This window comes from Balaenoptera ricei, chromosome 10, assembly GCF_028023285.1.
Source record: "Balaenoptera ricei isolate mBalRic1 chromosome 10, mBalRic1.hap2, whole genome shotgun sequence".
Classification (NCBI taxonomy): Eukaryota; Metazoa; Chordata; class Mammalia; order Artiodactyla; family Balaenopteridae; genus Balaenoptera; species Balaenoptera ricei.
This window is the reverse complement of record NC_082648.1, coordinates 63,407,444-63,426,320: the sequence shown is the minus strand read 5'-3', so window position 1 is coordinate 63,426,320 and position 18,877 is coordinate 63,407,444. Positions and strand designations below refer to the sequence as shown.

The following is an 18,877-nucleotide window of genomic DNA, read 5'->3' as shown; positions in this document are numbered from 1 at the left end:
AACCAGATATTTAGAGTTGAAGCAGCATGCAACAGGTTATATAGAAATGTTTTTACTGATGAGGGCCAGGACTCACCTAAATCTAGCTCACTGATTTTACATATTTAGAAGCTAAGGCATACAGGGGATAGGTTACTCACTGAAAGTCACAGCTGTGGCAGCCTGAAAAACAATGCTTCTTCATAAAAAGCAGAAAGTAAAGATGAGTTTATCTTATAATGTTAGGAAATTGAGCCATTTCTTCTTTGAGTAAGGGTTTACTGCAAATTAGAAATACACCCAATTTTTATTTATTTATTTTTTAAAGCCATGTATGAATGAGGCTTTTTTCCCCCTGGATTGTATTAGTTCAGAAGAACTAAATGAGGGTATTTGTGCTTGACCAAACTGATAATTATAACACTCAGTATTAGGATTGGTGGAGTAACAACGAGGAAAAGAGATGTGTATCTGTTACGTGGAAATACTGGCCAGTCTGGAAACACAACAGAGTAGTAACCTGTGAAACAAACATAAAATATCCTCTTAAATGTTATCCCTCATAATGCAGTAACATAGCTCAGATAGATCGTATACAATTTAAGGTTTATATACATACGTGTCACTTTGTCTCGTTGTGGGTTAGCTATAAAATCAGAAGAAAGAAAAAAATTAAAAGAATAGATACTGGTGAGGCTTTTGTTTTGTTTTGTTTTTAAAAGCCAAGTCTCTTAATTATAACCATTGACTGTTGCAATCAACTTGTTTATATAACCTTTATATATAAACTTTTTATATACCACTACTATAAATGGAAAATCATTTTACATAATGTAACTGGCAGATAAAATAAATGCAATTAAAATAAAACAATTAAAAATAAGTATTATTAGTAATAATCAGTGTGAGCAATTTATTAAAATATTTTCCTGAAAATAAGTTTCTCCTGAGAAGAATGATACTATCTATGATCAGTCAGTAATGAAGAGACAGTAGCCTCTCAATGCATTCCAGTCTGTCATTAGTATATCAATCAGTAGGGCATTTGGATATCAAAGTCATATTTACTCCTCTCCTTCCACTGAGCTTTATTAAGATTTTGACATGCAGAGCACTGGGAAGAGAATTCCACACCTGCCATAGCCTTCTTATACTTTTTAAATGGTCAGACACCTCTTTTACACTGGTTCTGTGCCAGCTGCTGTTGCATTCCTGTGGTGGAACCCATCACGGAGCTGACCCTCTGGTAATCGTGAGCATCCCTGGTCGTCGTACCTGTGACTGACTGGCCTTTGTGGTGAATTGCCACGAAGCTTCTGCTGCTTTAACTTTTCTTGGCAGTTACATCCATGAAATCAAGGTATGATATGCTTGCTAGTTATATTTTTTCTTACATATATATTTTTTAAATGTTTGTTTTAAACATTCAACTTTTGAATATTGAAACAAATGTCATCCATGCACTAGCTAAAATCAGCTTGTGTACCACTGGTGTGCCTAGCACATTCTGCAAAACCATCCTGATTTGGCCTCCATTGGTATTTATTGAACCTACCAGTATCTAGAAGACCACAAAGGGATTTTTTTCCTCCAGTGTTTGCCGTAATTTGTCAGAGACGAAATCTGATAAATAAAAGCTTTTATCCTCTAACCCTTATCGCCTGCAAATTAGCGTGTGTTTTCCTTTGTCTTTCTTAAGAGCCCAGGGGCTTTTCATTATTGGACTACAGCCTTAATTTTCTGAATTTTATCCCACGAGGTTAGAGACCATTTCAAGCTAGATCTCTAAGATCAAAAGCTAAAACTCCAGCGGTTTTCTTCTTGTTATCATTGTGCTGGTGGTGGTGTTACTGTCTAGATTTTTATAGAGAATGAATGATTTTTTTTAGGAAATATGCAAATTAGCAATTATTTGCCTTCCAGACTAGGCACTTTGGTTACAAAGTTGAATTAGATAGGCATAATTCCTGCCTGTTTGGAATTCAGAGTCCAGTGGGAAAGACAGCTAACCAGTGGCAACAGTTAAATTACTTTTTACATAATTTAAAATTATTGTCTCAGTTTTCATCACAGATTCTAAAGAAGCATTATGAGTCTTGTTCATGAGCATAAAAACATACCATCTAAAACTTTGGGCATAAAGAAGACACCAAAATACCAAGCGTAAACTCAAGATCTGAGATTACAGGAAGGATGAATTTGGGGATAATAGATAATATTTACTGAGTGATACTGTATGCCAGGCACTTGTTCTAGATATAATTTTTTTCCATTCGTTTCACGAAACCTGTGAAGAGGTGCCACCGTCTACATTTCATTATTGAGGAAACAGGTCCAGACACTTGCCCAGCGTCACAAATGGTGGAACTGGAAATTGAACTCAGAAATATTGTTTCTGAAATCTGTGGTTTTAACTCTTACGTCATACTGCCTAACTTGGAAGAAAAAAAGACATGCTTTTGTAGTGTTGGAGCAAATGAAAAATTCAGTTAACATATTGGTGCTCTGAGAAGGGATTTGTTGCACTATGGCTACATGTTAGTGAGTTCTCTAAACAAAACTAATTAGGAGGGAAAGAATGGTTGAACTGGAGAGAAATGACTGGCTCAGAAAGCCGGTAGAAAAAACGTCTCTGTAGCTGGAGTAAAAATGAGAACTCAGTGTTTACAAATCAGGAGGAAGGGAAAAGCAGTTGAAAAGAATTTTATAATTTTAAACCCAGAAGGGACCTTAGGAAATGTGCAAGCAATGAAGCACTTCGGCCAAACAAAAATTTATGCAATTAAGCCCCACCCCAGCCCTGCAGCCCTGAGGGGTTCAGTTGGTTACAGATCTGGACACAAAAGTCCTAGAGGATTTGCAGAGCTGCAGTAGCTTGATTGAGGTTTTCCTTCACACCATGGCAAAAAGTAAAAAAAAAAAACATACTGAGATGGAAAGGAATGTGTCTGGGACAAGAACCATAAATAGACTCTTGGCCAGTTGTGTATTAATATTTCAAAGTTACGTAAAACATCCTTGGAAACGTATCTTCATTGGCCTACACTGTTCCTCAGTAAATGCTGTCTAACTAAGAAAAAGTGCCACGTTGCAGCTTTATTTCATTTATCTAATTCTGCAGATGAAAATGCAAGTCTTGAGTGCTTGGACAGGTAGTAGCACACAATTCAGAATTCTTTTGGTTAACTTTGTTATACAAATTTTTGATCTTGCTGAAATTAGCAAATCTTGGGTCTACAGTTTCCCAGCATCAGAGTCGCTTTGTTGTTTTTCTGATTAGCGCTAACTAAAGAATATTATTTGCTTCTTTAAATTTCTCTTGAACCATATATTCATTCCCAGGACAGTAAGCCACTGGTTTGATTGCTACCTGATGCCACTTTCCCTGAAAATAGCTGTTAGGATAAAACAAATGTTTGCATTCTTAGCTCTGTAGAAAGTCACAAGAGTTTTGAACACATTGTATTATTGGTAGATTGCTCCTTTTACTCACCGCAGAGATTGTCCAGACAGTTGTCATTACTGGGGCAGGCGCTACATGTGGATCCTTTTTTATATGGCCAGGTTGGGTAATTGCCTCTGTGAAGTAGAGGAAAACTGTCCATTAGGAGAGTTTTTGGTTTCTGTCTTTTTTTTTTTTTTTCCAATTGCAATTTATTATGGTCCTTGGCTAAATCCTAGGATGGAAGTCCGCAGATTCAGAGGGTTGGTAAGAGAAGAGGAGAGGGGGAAGCAGAAATGGAAGCCTGCTAATATTTGCAGAGTTCATTCTAGGTGCCCGTGTTTAGGAACCTATGTCTTAATCATCTCAGTTAATTCTTAAGACAACTCGGGGAGGAAGTTATTTTTATTTCTGTTTTACAGATAAGGCAACTGAACCTCTGAAAAATTAAGTAACTTGCCAAAAATCACCAGGTACAGATGTCAGACTCAGAACGAAACCTAGATTTGTCTGATTTCAGAGCAATACTCCCTCTACTTAGTGTCTGGCCTATGTGATCACTGCCATCCAAAAAACTGTCCACCTTAGAAAAGCTACCATGACCCACATTTTTGTTCTCCTCAGTCTAGCAAACGTCCATAGTTTTTATTGGATACGAGCCATTTGTCTGGGGAAAGGGCTTTACAAAAGAAAATAACAAGAAATATGGGGGAGTTTCTAAAATGTAATTTGTTTTCACATAAAAGATGTGATAGAATAATAGATAATAATTACTGAATACTCTTCATGTACTAGGCACTGTTCTAAGCATCCTCGAATGAATCAATCTTCACAATAACCCTATGAGGAAGATACTATAATTTTTTTAATCCCCATAGCTAGAGGCTGAGGCACAGAGTGTTAAGTAATTGACCAAGATCACAGATTAGAAAATGAAATAATAACCAAACATTTTATATCCCCATGAATATCTCTGGAGTAGTAATGATGAAAGGCTGTACATTTATTTCAATGAACCTGCCATTGCTCTAATCTTTTTTGGAACTCTACTTTTGGAAAGGAGTTCTTAACTTTTTCATGTCATGTACCCTCTGGCAGCCTGGTGGAGCCTATGGGCTCTTTCTCAAAATAGTTTAAAAACACCTAAAATAAAGTTCATAGGATTATAAAGGAAACAAATTTAGTTGAAATAGTTATTAACATGTTAAAGATATTTGTGATATAGTAATATGTACTTCTCTATTAAGTATTAGGTAAGAGCTAGCAGGGAGTCTAATAATTACAGTAATTTCAAGGTAGTGATAAAAACTATTTTGGGAGAGATGCAGCAACTAGAAAGTGATATGAACACATCTGTGATAAAGATACAGGTAGTGCAGTACAGTCACAGCTATTGCTGATAATGATTGGAGTGTTATCTTCATAAAGAAATGTTACTTTCAATAGAAGTTAGTGAAAAAGATGTAACTTTTTTCTAATCCAAGTTCATGGACTCCTCTCCCTTAATACTATACATTAATCTTCAGAGTTAAGACATTACTTTTTATTAGCACCTCATTTCCAACTAAAAAGATATGTTCAGATCTCCTTTGGCTCCAAATTAATTTAGGCTGTCTCAAATTTACCCTCATGTTTATGCTACCCTGTGGAAAATAGTCAAAGGAATATAGTAGAGATTCTGATAATTATAAAAGATATCCAAAATGGACATTAATCATTGGAGTATCTTTCATTGTTAAAAAGCACAGTACTCATTGAGTAGTTAAATTCTAGAATGTTTTTAATGCAGTCATTTATGCTACTTGATACTTTGTTTAATTGTGCATTCCATACTATAAAGAAGAGGGGAAAATTGCTACTTCAAAAACAAGCTAAAAACAAGGCAGTTGTGACTTCTAGGGAAATAGAATTCATCTTGGGAGAAACATGCTACTGGAAAGGCCTGACTTGTCTAGATGGGAATGATTAGGACAAAGACATCTACAGTCTCCCAAGGTAATAGAAATAAAAGCAAAAATAAACAAATGAGACCTAATCAAACTTACAAGCTTTTGCGCAACAAAGGAAATCATAGACAAACGAAAAAAACTATGGACTGGGAGAAAATATTTGTAAATGATGCAACCGACGAAGGGAAGTTCATACAACTCAATAACAAGAAAAACAAAAAGAAAACCCAAAAAATGGGCAGAAGATCTAAATTGACATTTCTCCAAAGAACACATGGAGATGGCCAATAGGCACATGAAAAGATGCTCAGACCACTATTAGAGAAATGCAAACCAAAACTACAATGAGGTATCACCTCACACCGCTCAGAATGGCCATCCTCAAAAAGTCTACAAATAACAAATGCTGGAGAGGGTGTGGAGGAAGGGGAACCCTCCAACAGTGAGGGTTTACATTCCCTCCCTGGGAATGTAAATTGGTGCAGCCACTATGGAAAACAGTATGGAGGGTCCTCAAAAAACTAAAAAGAGAGTTGCTATATTATCCAGCAATCCCACTCCTGGGCATATATGTGGACAGAACTATAATTCGAAAAGATAACATGCACCCTAATGTTCATTGCAGCACTATTTACAATAGCCAGGACATGGAAACAACCTAAATGTCCATCTACGATGAATGGATAAAGAAGATGGAAGATGTGGTGTATATATATATATATATATGGAATACTTCTCAGCCATAAAAGAAGAATGAAATAATGCCATTTGCAGCAACATGGAGGGACCTAGAGATTATCAAACTAAGTGAAGTAAGAAAGAGAAAGACAAATACCATATACTATCACTTGTATTTGGAATCTAAAATATGACACAAACAAACTTACCTACAAAACAGAAACAGACTCACAGAGAACAGACTTGTGGTTGCCAAGAGCCGGTGGGGACGTCAGGGAGGGAAGGAGTGGGAGTCTGGGATTAGCAGATGCAAACTATTACATACGTGTATAGCTGAATCACTTTGCTGTACACCAGAAACTAATACAACACTGTAAATCAACTACACTTCAATAAAATAAAAACACAGAAAGACAAAGGGACCTAAAGTATTCTGCCCAATAAAGAAGTAGGAAGTTTTAGTTTCCCCTGGTTGCCTGTCAGGGCCTCAGTTGTCTCATCTGCAAAGCAGGAGTAATAGTAGAACTTACAAACTTTTCATGAAGGTTAAATAAGTTTTACATATGCGAAGCACTTAGAACTGTGCTTAGTACATAGTAAACTTTATACAAACGTTATGACATTGTTTTTAATTATTGTAATCATGTTTAAAACTTCAATGCCATGGAAAATGCTCATATGTAATTTTAAGTAAAAAATAGAAAACGTGTATTTCCATTATCTCAGTTTTCTAAGTATGTGTATGATGCATAAGCACACATATATAAGTTTAAAGGAATTTGGGGGAGAATGTCACGTGTCTTCCCATTTTCCAAAGGGAGAAAAATGATGTCTGTTTCAAAACCAAAACTGTCAAAAGTAAATGAAATAAGTTATATAAATTGAGAAATTCAATTCAGAGTGGGTTTTTGTTCTGGTTTGAAAAGTTTTTAATAAGTTAATAAATGCAATGGAATATTACTCTTCCCATCTTGTGGTGTTATTACAATATCCAATTAATCTATGTCCCTGAAAACATTTTAGTCCTCCTACTCTTAAAAATGTTCGTGTGTGTGTGTTTATGTAGTGTTTATAAAGGTGTACACACAGACACACAAACACAAACACACATACAAAGAAAAACGTATCAGAATGTAAATGGAGTAGATCTCTGGGCAGAGGAATTAAGGGTAACGTTAATTTTCTCTTTTACACTTTCTTTATTACCCAGATTTATTTTCTATGATGAAGATAAATACTTCTAAAATAGGTTTTTGTTTTTTTTTTTTCCCAGAAAGAGGTTAATTTGGGCACTTACCCTGGTCCATAGTTGCATATAAAATGTGCTCCATTGCGAAGAGTTTCAAAGCCAGAAACTCGAGGACAAAACTGTACTGCACAGCCAACTTTGAAACTAGCTGCCCAAACAATCTGAAAGAAAATACGGATTGTTAAGAAGAGAGAGATACTAAAATGAACACTTGAGTATGATTAGGCCTTCGTAAACACAGTGAGGCATATTAACTCTACTTAGGTAAAGCAGTTACCACCAGGGAAGTTTTAGGTAGTCAGAATTTCGTTGGAAATTGTGTGTGTACAAGGTGTGTGTGTACAAGGTGTGTGTGTACAAGGTGTGTGTGTGTGTGTGTGTGTGTGTGAAATAAACATAAATAATAACTAATTTTGACAGCTAGTGCAATGAAGAAATAAAACAGGCTAACAGGATAGAGAGTGACTGCTGGGGAGGAAGAGGGCTGCTTTCACTTGGGTGTGCAGGGAAGGCGTCTCGAGTGTGGAGGCGGCATTTGAGGTGAGGCCTGAATGATGAAGAGGCAGCGCTCAAAACGTGCAGAAGACCAACTGATGGAGGAAGAGCATCCGTGCAGAGGGAGCCCTTGGGGCAAAGGCCCTGGCGTGGAGTCTGCTTGCGTGCAAGAGAGGCAGAAAGAAGGCAAGCAGAGGGGCTTCCCTGGTGGCACAGTGGTTAAGGATCCGCCTGCCAATGCAGAGCACTCGGGTTCAAGCCCTGGTCCGGGAAGATCCCACATGCCGTGGAGCAACTAAGCCCGTGTGCCGCAACTACTGAGCCTGCGCGCTAGAGCCCATGAGCCACAACTACGGAGCCCGTGTGCCACAACTACTGGAGCCCGCACACCTAGAGCCCGTGAGCCACAACTACTGAAGCCCGCGAGCCTAGAGCCCGTGCTCCGCAACAAGAGAAGCCACCGCAATGAGAAGCCCGCGCGCCACAACGAAGAGTAGCCCCTGCTCGCCGCAACTCGAGAAAGCCTGCGCGCAGCAATGAAGACCCAACACAGCCATAAATAAATAAATAAATAAATAAATAAATAAATAAATGCATGCATGCATGCATGCATGCATGCATGCATGCAAGTGGAGCTGGGATCCAGGAGTGGGGGAGAATCACAGGCAATGAGGTCAGAGACAGAGGAGCAGCCCATGGAGAATCTTGTAGTGGAGGGAGGGAGAGTCCGTTTTTCAGGTCTTAGGAAGGTCACTTTGGTTGTTAAACTAGATGGACTGAGAAGAACAAGGGTGAAGAGAGGGAGGGAATTCGGGAGACTGCTTCACTGGTACTGGACAGAGCAGATGGTGATTCTCACTTCGGTGATGGTAGTGGGGTTCCCTAGAATTGACCAGGTTCATGGTTCAGCTTAGGGGTAAAGCTGAAAGAATTTGCTTTTGCTTTGAGGGTGGGGTAAGAGGGAAAGAGAAAAATCAAGTTAATATTTGGGTCTGAACAACATTTGCTGAGACGGGGAAAATGAGGGAAGGAGGAAGTGGGTGGGAACACAGACAAGGGGTTCTGTTCAGTTCCTGCTACTCTTGAGATGCCCGTCAGACGACCATCTGCAGGTCAGAGGATGGAGCATGGCTCGAGACACAAACCTGGAAGACGTGGGAATGGATTAGATCATGTAGGCAAAGATAATAGATAAACAACTAAATGAGAGCATGGGATAAAGAAAAAAAAAACAGCCAGCAAAATATTGAAAAGGAGTGGCTGGTGGCATAGGAGGGAAGCCAGGAACAGGGCCAGCTTCTGGGAGAGGGATGTGCTGTCCCCCTGGACCCCATGATCAGAAGGGCCCCATACTTGGTTTAATTCAGTGCTGTCACGCATTTTAGCACTTTCAGTGGCACTTTCCCCATGATTTTTGAACAAGGGGATCCACGTTTTCATTTTGTATTAGGCCACACAGATTACACGACTCATCCTAACTGAGACTGTTGGCTGTAATAGAAGGCTGAAGAAAAAAGTATTTAAAGTATTTAAAAAATCTAGTATGTGGATTTAAGCCAGCAATTAAATGCACTCCTTTTTACAGTGATACGAAATTGAATTTTAAATTATTTTTAGCAACTCTGTGACTAGTTGTACCAAATACAGGGAGATGGAAAGGTGAATGAGCTGGAGCCAGTGGGTGCCTTCACAAAATGTAGAGAGAAGCAGTCAAGAAACCATTATGCGAGGGTTTTGAGCTCTGTGAAGGGGAAGCAGAGGGTGCTCAGGGAGTTTACAGCAGGGATCCTGCTCTGAGTTAGTGAGGCCGGTGCTGAAAGTGAGCTGGTCTGGGAGCCCAGAGAAGATTCCCAGCAGGGGGCACACCTGTGTGAACCAACCCCGAGGTGGGAAAGACTCACAGAACTGAGACAAGGCCGGTGTGTCTGCTGAAAAAGGTCAAATTTACTCAAAAAGAAAAAAAATAATCAATTAAGAAGAGCTCTCTGGGGAGAGAGTGTAGAGTAGGGGAAGAGGATTAGGATGGAGGCAGCTCCTCCAAGGCCTGTGGATGGAGTAGGAGGTGGGGGAGGAGCTAGGGAGGGGTGGGCAGTGTCAGGGGGGCTGGGACACTTTGCATTCTGTCCTCCTCCTTGTGTGACAACTGGGGAGGAGCTGGGGAGGCAGGTACTGGTCTCCCACAGAGGATCAGTGCTCTCCTTTGGTGAAGGACGGCCCTCCCTGGTTGAGGTGGGGTGTCTTCCTTCCCATCTCACATCCTAGAATCCCCTGCAGGGAACTCCAACCAAGTAAATCAGGCCTCTGTCTCCCCGAGAGCACCTAGTTTTATGGCCATTCATTCTCAGGTTTGATGCTTGTACTTTAATTTCCCAATCATTTTTGTATTTATTTTTAAATTTCTTCATTTCTATTCACTGCATCTCGAAGTGACTTCCTCTGGGGTGCTTTGTTTAAAATGCAGATTTCTGGGCCCATCTCAGTCCTACTGCATAAGAGTCACTGGAATTGTCTTTGAAATCTGTATTTTTTAAGAATTGAGATATAACTGACTACAAAATTATATTAGTTGCAGGTGTACAATGTAATCAATGATCCAGTATTTGTATATATTACAAAATGGTCACCACAATATCTAGTTAACACCTATCACTACACATGATTATGTGAACTTTTAAGATATACTCTTAGCAATTTTCAAATACATAATACCGTATTGTTGACTATGGTCACCATGCTGTACATTACATCCCCAGGACTTATTTGTCTTATAACTGGAAGTTTGTACCTTTTAACCACGTTCACCCATTTCACTCATCCCCCACCTCTGGCAACCACCAATCTGTTTTCTAAGAGTTTGTTTTATTTTTTAAGATTCCACACATAAATGAGATCATATGGTATTTGTCTCTCTCTGTCTGACTTACTTCACTTAGCATAATACCTGTAGATCTATCCATGCTAATGACAGGACTTCCTTAAGGAAAAGGTAGTATATTTATATACACACACATACACACAGGTACACACACACACATATTGGAACATTATTCAGCCAAAAAGTTTCTCTAGTTTAACAAGTTCCTCAGGTGATTCTTATGCATGCTAACTGGCCATGTTGGGAGTACGATCGCCTGAGTCAATCATTTTATATTTTGATCCTTTGGTCTTTGAGCGCTTTCCTCCAGTGTTGTATCTCAAGTCTCAAGTATTCTTAATCTTTGGGTTCCTCCACACACACTTAATGCTTTATGCTATTTCTTTTATTCTACTTTCTTTTACATTTCTGATCTTTTTTCCAAGACAGTGCAAATGTTAGTTACCATTCATCTTGTGTTTTAGTCGGGCTCTCTTTAAATCAGGTTGTAATTAACACAGAGACCATCCTTTTTAAGTTATGAATTTTGACAAAAGCATGTAGTTGTGCAGCCGCCACCATATTCAATATCTAGAACATTTCCCCAAAAGCTCCCTTGTGCCCCTTTGTGGTCAGCTCCCACCCCCGGCCCCTGGCAATCACTAATCTATTTCCTGTCTTTGTGGTTTTGCTTTTTCCAGAATGTTATATAAATGGAATCAGTTTAAATGTAGCTTTTTCAATCTGTCTTCTTTCACTAAGCATAAGCATTTGAGATTCACTCATGTTGTTGAATTCATTACTAGTCACTCTCCTTTTCATTGCCAAGTAATATTTATTGCATGGATGTATCAGCTTATTTATCCATTCAAGTTGGCCTCTTTTTAATAGCTTCACGGGCATTCAGGTTCTGGGTTCAACTCTGTGGGCTCTGGGGTTGCAAAGACCAAGTTTATATTCCAGCTCAGCCACCCACTGTGTGACCTTGGCCTCAGCGTCCTCGTCTATTAAATGAGGGCAACACCACCTACTCCAGAGGCTTATTTTGACATTTTAAATGGGCTAATAAGAAAGTGATTAGAACAGCTTATGGAACATAGCAAGCTCTCAGCAGATGTTCATGTTTTATTCTCTTATGACTAATATTCTTTTGCTTTAAAACTTCTGAAACTTTTTTTTAATCAGGCAGATTCCTGTTGCATGTTTTCATTTTTTAATATGGTAAACAAAAATAATTAAAAAATATTAAGAGCTACTCATTGAGAATTTTCCTAGTGGCAGGGTAGTGTTCAGCATGTTACATGCGACATGTTTAACCTCATAACAAATCAATAAATACATACTGCCCCAATTTTTCCTAGATGAGGAGTGGAACCTAATGCTACTTGACCACAAAGTGCTGTGAGGACAGTCCACGCCCTAAGCAAGATGCTTCCAGAGTGCTTTCCTTTTTAGCAGAATCAGGAACCTATACCTAACAAAAACATTGCATCTAGGGAACCCAACCCAGTGGGGGCAGGCATGTCTCTTCCTTCTAGCTAACAACCCCTTTACACCATCTTCCCCTTTCAATTCTCAGTATGAGTCCATCTGACTCATTATCAGTAATATGCAACATGTACAAAATCAGCTAGACAAACAGTGAAACATCGCACACTTCCGTTGGTTCTGGGCGGGTGTAAAAATAAAAATTTCAGCGGGTGGGGATAAAAAGAAATGAGGTCAATAGTGCCATCTAGTGGGCATTCTTAGCACTATCAAACCTGAGCTGCTGCCCACCCAGCTACTTTAAAAATATTTCGTTAGTTATTTGGCTGCACCGGGTCTCAGTTGTGGCACGCGGGATCTTTTAGTCACGGTACGTGGGATCTAGTTCCCTGAGCAGGTTAATTTCCAGCATGAATTTAAAATGGTCCCCTGCATTGGGAGCGTGGAGTCTTAGCCACTGGACCACCAGAGGAGTCTGCCGCCCAGCTATTTAAGTCAAACTATTCCCAAACTTTACAAAGATGAACTGTCGGCAACAAAATATCTAACCTAAATAATCTTCCATATTAATACACCAGAATTCTTCCACAATTTAAATCTCTAGTGAAGACAGAACTAAACTGTTGAATTAACATGTCAAGAAATATCACACTTTCATGAAGTAATAATGCATCTGGGGACTTCCCTGGTGGTGCAGTGGTTAAGAATCCGTCTGCCAATGCAGGGGACATGGGTTCGATTTCTGGCCTGGGAAGATCCCACATGCCGCGGAGCAACTAAGCCCGTGAGCCACACCTAGAGCCTGCGCGCCACAACTACTGAAGCCTGTGCGCCACAACTACTAAGCCCACACACCCCGACTAGTGAAGCCCGTGCGCTCTAGGGCCCACGTGCCGCAACTACAGCGCCCGGGTGCTGCAACTACTGAAGCTCGCGCACCTAGAGGCTGTGCTCCACAACAAGATAAGCCACCGCAATGAGAAGCCCGCGCACCACAATGAAGAGTAGCCCCCCCACCTCGCCGCAACTAAAGAAAGCCCGCGCACAGCAACGAAGACCCAACGCAGCCAAAAAATAAATAAATAATGCATCTGAATCTATTGTCTTTACTCTGTACAACCACTGCTCACTGGCCAAAATCTGAAAATAGCTTGCTTTTTATTAACAATTAAGATGAGGGTAAGTGGGAAGTTATAAATACCCACTTGAGGTAATTTCCAGCATGAATTTAAAATGGCAACTGAGTAATCTTGGACCTCCCAGCAAGATTTCTTGCAAGGATAAAAACAGGAAGTCTTCAACCAAGCTGTCAGAGCCTTCTTCCAATTGATGGAAAAATAGCTCATGGAAGAAATCTAAACTTTGTTCAATGACTACTAAATACTAGTACTTTACTAGATAAGCAACGTATCTTATACCTGAATCCCAACTCTTCCTCTTACTAGCTAAATGACACTGGGATAACAACATCTTGACCCCTCTGAGCCTGTTTATTCACCTATGGATAATAGCATCTCTTAGAGGTGTGTGGTGAGAGTTGAATGAGATCTTAAATGTAGAGAGCTAAGTACCACATTCACTTAAAAAGTAGTTGCTGGTGCTGCATCTTCCCAGACCCAGGGGGGCCCTGGACATCCTCTCCATCATTTGAGTTGGGGGTAGACTGTAGTGGCCTCTTAAAGAGAACAGGTTAGGATCACTCACTTTGGGCTCTGCTACCTGTCTGAGAGGAACTGGATTTTAGGAAATGTTTTCTTATGTCCCAAATATTAGCCCTCTTTTTTTTCCCCCTAGATGCAAGAGGAAGATTTACAAGTAAGCTGTTAATTTGGGGAGGGCCATCTCTGAGATCTCAGGCCTCTATGACATATAATGAAGTTTCCTCCTCTTGTTTTGACTTCCTGGAATGATGGACATGAAGTGTCTTTTAACTCGCAGGGTTTAGGAGATTGTTGTCAATTTAACAGTCTTTGGATCACTGTGTATTTGGTGGGTTAAGCTGCTTGCCATTCTTCTGAAATGCCAAGTTCATTTGTACACATTGTACATCTTCTACACCTTGTTAATTTTGCCTGGAGTTCTTTTTACATTCCTTTTCATTTGACAAACTCTCACTCAGTTTAAGAACCAACTTATATGTCTCCTGCTGTATGAACAAGTCCTGTGTCTCCATACCTCCCTTTGGCCAGGTCAGTTGCTCTGTCCCCATTGCTCCCATGGCACCTTGTCAGTTTCTCCGAGCTGCACTAGCTATACGCTATAATACATCCACTTACACACGTCTCTTCCAAATAAAAGTCACCTCCTAAGGGTCAGGGGCCATTCCCAGCTGCGTCCCTCATTCCCTGCCCCACAAGCCATTTCTCCTCCCTCTCACTTCTCTGTGATTGTACTCCCCAGTAAAATCTTAGCACGTAAGCTATGATCTCAGGCTCTGTTTTTTCAGGAGTCTGGACTAAAACGCATGACCTGTACCTTACAAAGTGCCTAGAATAGGGGAGAAGCTTAAACACCGACTGAGTGAGAGTCAGCACCTTCAGACTGACAATTACTTCTGGAGATTAACACCACAGTGCATAATGGCACCAGATACCATTTGTAGGCACTCTGGATTTAGCTTTCTTGCCCTTTAGGATTTGTGGGAATCCAATGAAATTTATTTTCTGGTTAAGTTTATTTGTTAATATAAACCAAAATTGATGGTTTATTGGGCAAGTCTAGGGGAGACCTTACTTATATTTCCAAGAAAGGGACCGAGAGGCTACTGATGATTTGATAGCTCCTCCTTGATTACAATAACCTTAAGGTGAAAATTTCACTGAAATCAACCCTTTCCCTCTCATTATAACAATTTCCTATAACTGTGCCAAACATGTTTCACCTATACCACCACCAGTGAGGTCAGAATCTTTATAAGGCTGAACTATATTGAGAGTTTTTCTACCAACATTTTGCTCTTTAAAAACACCTAATATTCCAAGTTAACTGGCTTGTTAGAAATGCTTTTGCCCTCAGACGTCATTTCAACAATTTTTTTTTTTTATAAATTTTATTTATTTATTTATTTATTTATGGCTGTGTTGGGTCTTCGTTTCTGTGCGAGGGCTTTCTCTAGTTGTGGTGAGCGGGGGCCACTCTTCATCGTGGCGCGCGGGCCCCTCACTGTCGTGGCCTCTCTTGTTCCGGAGCACAGGCTCCAGACGTGCAGGCTCAGTAGTTGTGGCTCACGGGCCCAGTTGCTCCATGGCATGTGGGATCTTCCCAGACCAGGGCCCGAACCCGTGTCCCCTGCATTGGCAGGCGGATTCTCAACCACTGCACCACCAGGGAAGCCCCAACAATTTTTTTCTACATTAAAACCAGTCAAACATAGGTTCACTACCTTTAGTTACTGGTTTGACAAGGACTGCCAGGAAATAAAATAAATAAAATGGGGCCAATATAGGGAGGCAGTATATTAAGAAGATTATAGAAGACTTTTCCTAGGGATTTGTTTCCACCATGTTGCAAATGTGAGTTAGAGTTAGGAAGCCAAAACCAACTTGAATTAAAAAAAAAAAAAAAGAAAAAATCTCATCGAGACGCTCTGAATGTGGCTATTGAGACTAATACTGTAGATGTGGGTGCAGGGTAGCTACAGGATTATTTGTACAAATTTATATGTTGACCTCTCCACTGGGTCTGGCACTTTTTTTTTTTTTCCTCTTTATGTGGCACATCATAGATTCTTAGTCCATGTTTGAAAGACTAAGAGGATATGGAAGCATCAACTATTATTACCACAATTTTTTTTTCTTTTGGCCACACTGCGCAGCATGCGGATCTTCCAGGACCAGGGATCGAACCCACGCCCCCTGCAGTGGAAGCGCGGAGTCTTAACTACTGGACCACCAGGGAAGTCCCCTTCAATTCTTATTGATGCTTCTGTCTGAGAGGCTTATTTCTCCCAGTTTTATAGTCCCAGAACAACTGACTCAAATTTCCTAGAGAACTCGTACCTGGAATAAATCCATTCACTCATAAGGTCCTTTGATTGCTCACAAGTGGAACAAAATACCATGGGAAGACAGGTGTGATCAAAATTATTCAAAGGCTGTGCAGATTGGTGGGCCTCACATTTTACCTATGTCCAGGTAACTACACTCTTCAAGCACAATCTCCTCTGGTATTGGAGTCTGTCCCATTTATTTATTTTTAAAGTAAGCCTGTAACCCCTACTCTCTCATATTTACAGGGACACTAGCTTACTCTATATTTTTCTTAACACCAGATTCCAGTTTTCTCCTCACCCTTGAAATGACGGCTTCAAGAGAATATAAGGCAGATACTTACCTGAGTATAATGGCCACAGACCTTGTCACATTTCTGAGTCTTGAAGTCATAGTACTGAATTTCGTTGTACCAGTCTGTGACGGCTGAAGACACAGAAAAGAGGGACAGAGACCCAGTCCAGAGGTTTTCTCCCAGCGAAGTGAAATTTGGGTGCAGCTTGTGGGGTGGCTTCAGCTGTGTGTTGTGTGCAAACTGACAGTTTCTTGCCCATGCTTTTGCAATTCGGGCTAGTACTGGGTCCCAAGTCTGCAGAAATAAATATGAAACACTAGGAGGGTCAAGAATGGAACTTGTTACCCAACGCTGTAACCGCAGTGAGCAAAGTGGGAATTTGCATGGGAGGTGACGTGCAATGTCCAGAATGGAGAAGGACCACAAACATGTAGGTCCTCCATATGAGAAGGATCATATTATGGTCTTCAAGTTTTGACTAGGGTTAGTGGGAGACATGATAATCTAGTTTCGAGGAATTTAGAATCAAAGTGAGTGACACAGAACAACATTTCACTGAAGGTCTATTATGTTGCCAAATAACATATGCTGGTTTCACATATTTTCTGTAATTTCATACCTACAGTAGCCCCTATCGTAAGAAGCTCAGAAACGTTAAAAACCAGGCCAAAGCCACAGACCTAGGATTCAAACCCAAGCCTGACTGAATCAGAATCCTAGCCTTTCCCCCAGACGCCCTGCGGCCTTCCTGAGAAAGTCAGTACTCTGCCGGCAACAAAGAAAGTCAACTTAGAGACAAAAAGTGAAACCAAAAAAACCTCATAAAAATTAACAGGCAAAAAAGAAACATAAATTGCACCTGAGGACGTGTGCAAAGGACGTGTCCAAAAAGAGAAGTAAAACATACTTGCTTTATAACAAGAATTGAGTAGGCAGAGCGAAACTGGGTTCGTTTTGATCGCAGGTGGTGAATTTAAAGCACACCTTCATCACCGCGAGAGCACTGGTCAGGATTAGCAAGGATTCACCACCAAAATCAATCCACATTCGTTGTTTTTGACTGACTTCTGCCACAAGCGCTCATGTTTTTCTTACCATGTACAGCATATCACTGGCTTTTGGAGTCACTTCTGATCGGAACTTGTTGTGCATTCGAACACAGTCTTTGATGAAACCTTCATTTTCGATATCTGGCAAAGTATTTGCTGGAGAGGAAGAACTGGAGACCACAGAGAGCATGCAGGCTGTCACAGCAAGTGTGACTCGCATGCTCAGACTGTCTGGCGTGGAGCCCCGGAGGCTGGAATCCAGAGGCACTGCAGGTCCCGAGGGTGGGTGAGCCAGTTTTACAAAGCACAGTCGACTTCTGCTTTGAGAAAACGGAAAGCAGAACATGAGTTCATCACAAGTGTGAAGAAAAGGGTTTCTCCATATATGGTTTGCAGCTCGTTTTGTGCCCTTAACCCTGTCTTTTCGGTGGTTCTCAGTGACACAGCACCTATTACAACGTGGATTTTTACGAGGCTACATCAGACTTTCTTTTGAGTTGGGGGATGTTTCCAAAGGAAGTTCTGGAATCTCCAGAAATAATAGTCCCAATTTTTACTGAGGTTCTGGTGGTTAAACAAAAACATCTCTTATTTCAATAAAGGTCTTGCCAAATACTTTTTAAAAACATTTTTTTTTGGAGTCCCATCAGCACACCGTGGTTAGAATATCTGGTTAACATCATTGCTCGACCTAGAATTCATTCACAATGCTGAATGTGATGGGGTTGAGTCGATTTTGTCCATTCCCCTCCCCCAAATGAAAAAAACAGTTACGTAAACTTCTGGAGGCAGCTGGCTACTGCTGCCAGTGGGTTCCTAATTTTGCAGCCTTTGCTAAACCTGTGTGTGCTCTTCTCCTAGATCACAACACAGAGCCTATTTCCTGGCCCTTCAGAGGCATTAATCTCCTTTGAAGCTTTAATATAAGCTTTGTCCACACTCCAAATTCTTGGCTTACCTAATTTTTTTTTTTTTTAATTTATTTATTGATTTTATTTTTGGCTGTGTTGGGTCGTCGTTTCTGTGCGAGGGCTTTCTCTAGTTGCAGCAAGCGGGGGCCACTCTTCATCGCGGTGCGCGGGCCTCTCACTATCGCGGCCTCTTGTTGCAGAGCACAGGCTCCAGACGCGCAGGCTCAGTAGTTGTGGCTCACGGGCCCAGTTGCTCCGCGGCATGTGGGATCTTCCCAGACCAGGGCTCGAACCCGTGTCCCCGGCATTGGCAGGCAGATTCTCAACCACTGCACCACCAGGGAAGCCCGGCTTACCTAATTTTGACAAACCTGTTCATCTATACTGCCATGAAAATAACGGGACTGCTGCAGGCATTCTAGGACAATCTTCTGCTTCTCAAGATACGTCCCTGTAGCGTGTTTCTCATGCCAGTTAGCTCCTGCGGCATTAGGTGTGC

The 18,877-nt window shown here is 40.8% G+C and overlaps 1 protein-coding gene across 1 annotated transcript; it reads right to left on the bottom strand.

The window, feature by feature from the left end:
* Positions 1–284: 284 nt before the first annotated feature.
* Positions 285–17,748, bottom strand: GLIPR1 (GLI pathogenesis related 1). Its single transcript, XM_059936545.1, has 6 exons — positions 17,514–17,748; positions 16,467–16,712; positions 7,346–7,458; positions 3,473–3,558; positions 599–625; positions 285–499 (listed from the first exon to the last, which is right to left on the bottom strand). Exons 1-6 carry the CDS (start codon positions 17,685–17,687, stop codon positions 345–347), a joined length of 801 nt encoding a protein of 266 aa, XP_059792528.1. The 5' UTR covers positions 17,688–17,748; the 3' UTR covers positions 285–344.
* Between the last annotated feature and the right edge of the window lie 1,129 nt (positions 17,749–18,877).

Bases quoted from the DNA above. Each gene is read 5' to 3' on its own strand.
- GLIPR1 (XM_059936545.1), bottom strand. From the start codon at position 17,687: ATGCGAGTCACACTTGCTGTGACAGCCTGCATGCTCTCTGTGGTCTCC. The intron at 7,459-16,466 runs GTAAGTATCTGC...ATTTTCTTTCAG, and splicing joins TCTGTGGCCATTATACTCAG to ATTGTTTGGGCAGCTAGTTT. The intron at 500-598 runs GTATGTATATAA...TTTGTTTCACAG, and splicing joins ACAACGAGACAAAGTGACAC to GTTACTACTCTGTTGTGTTT.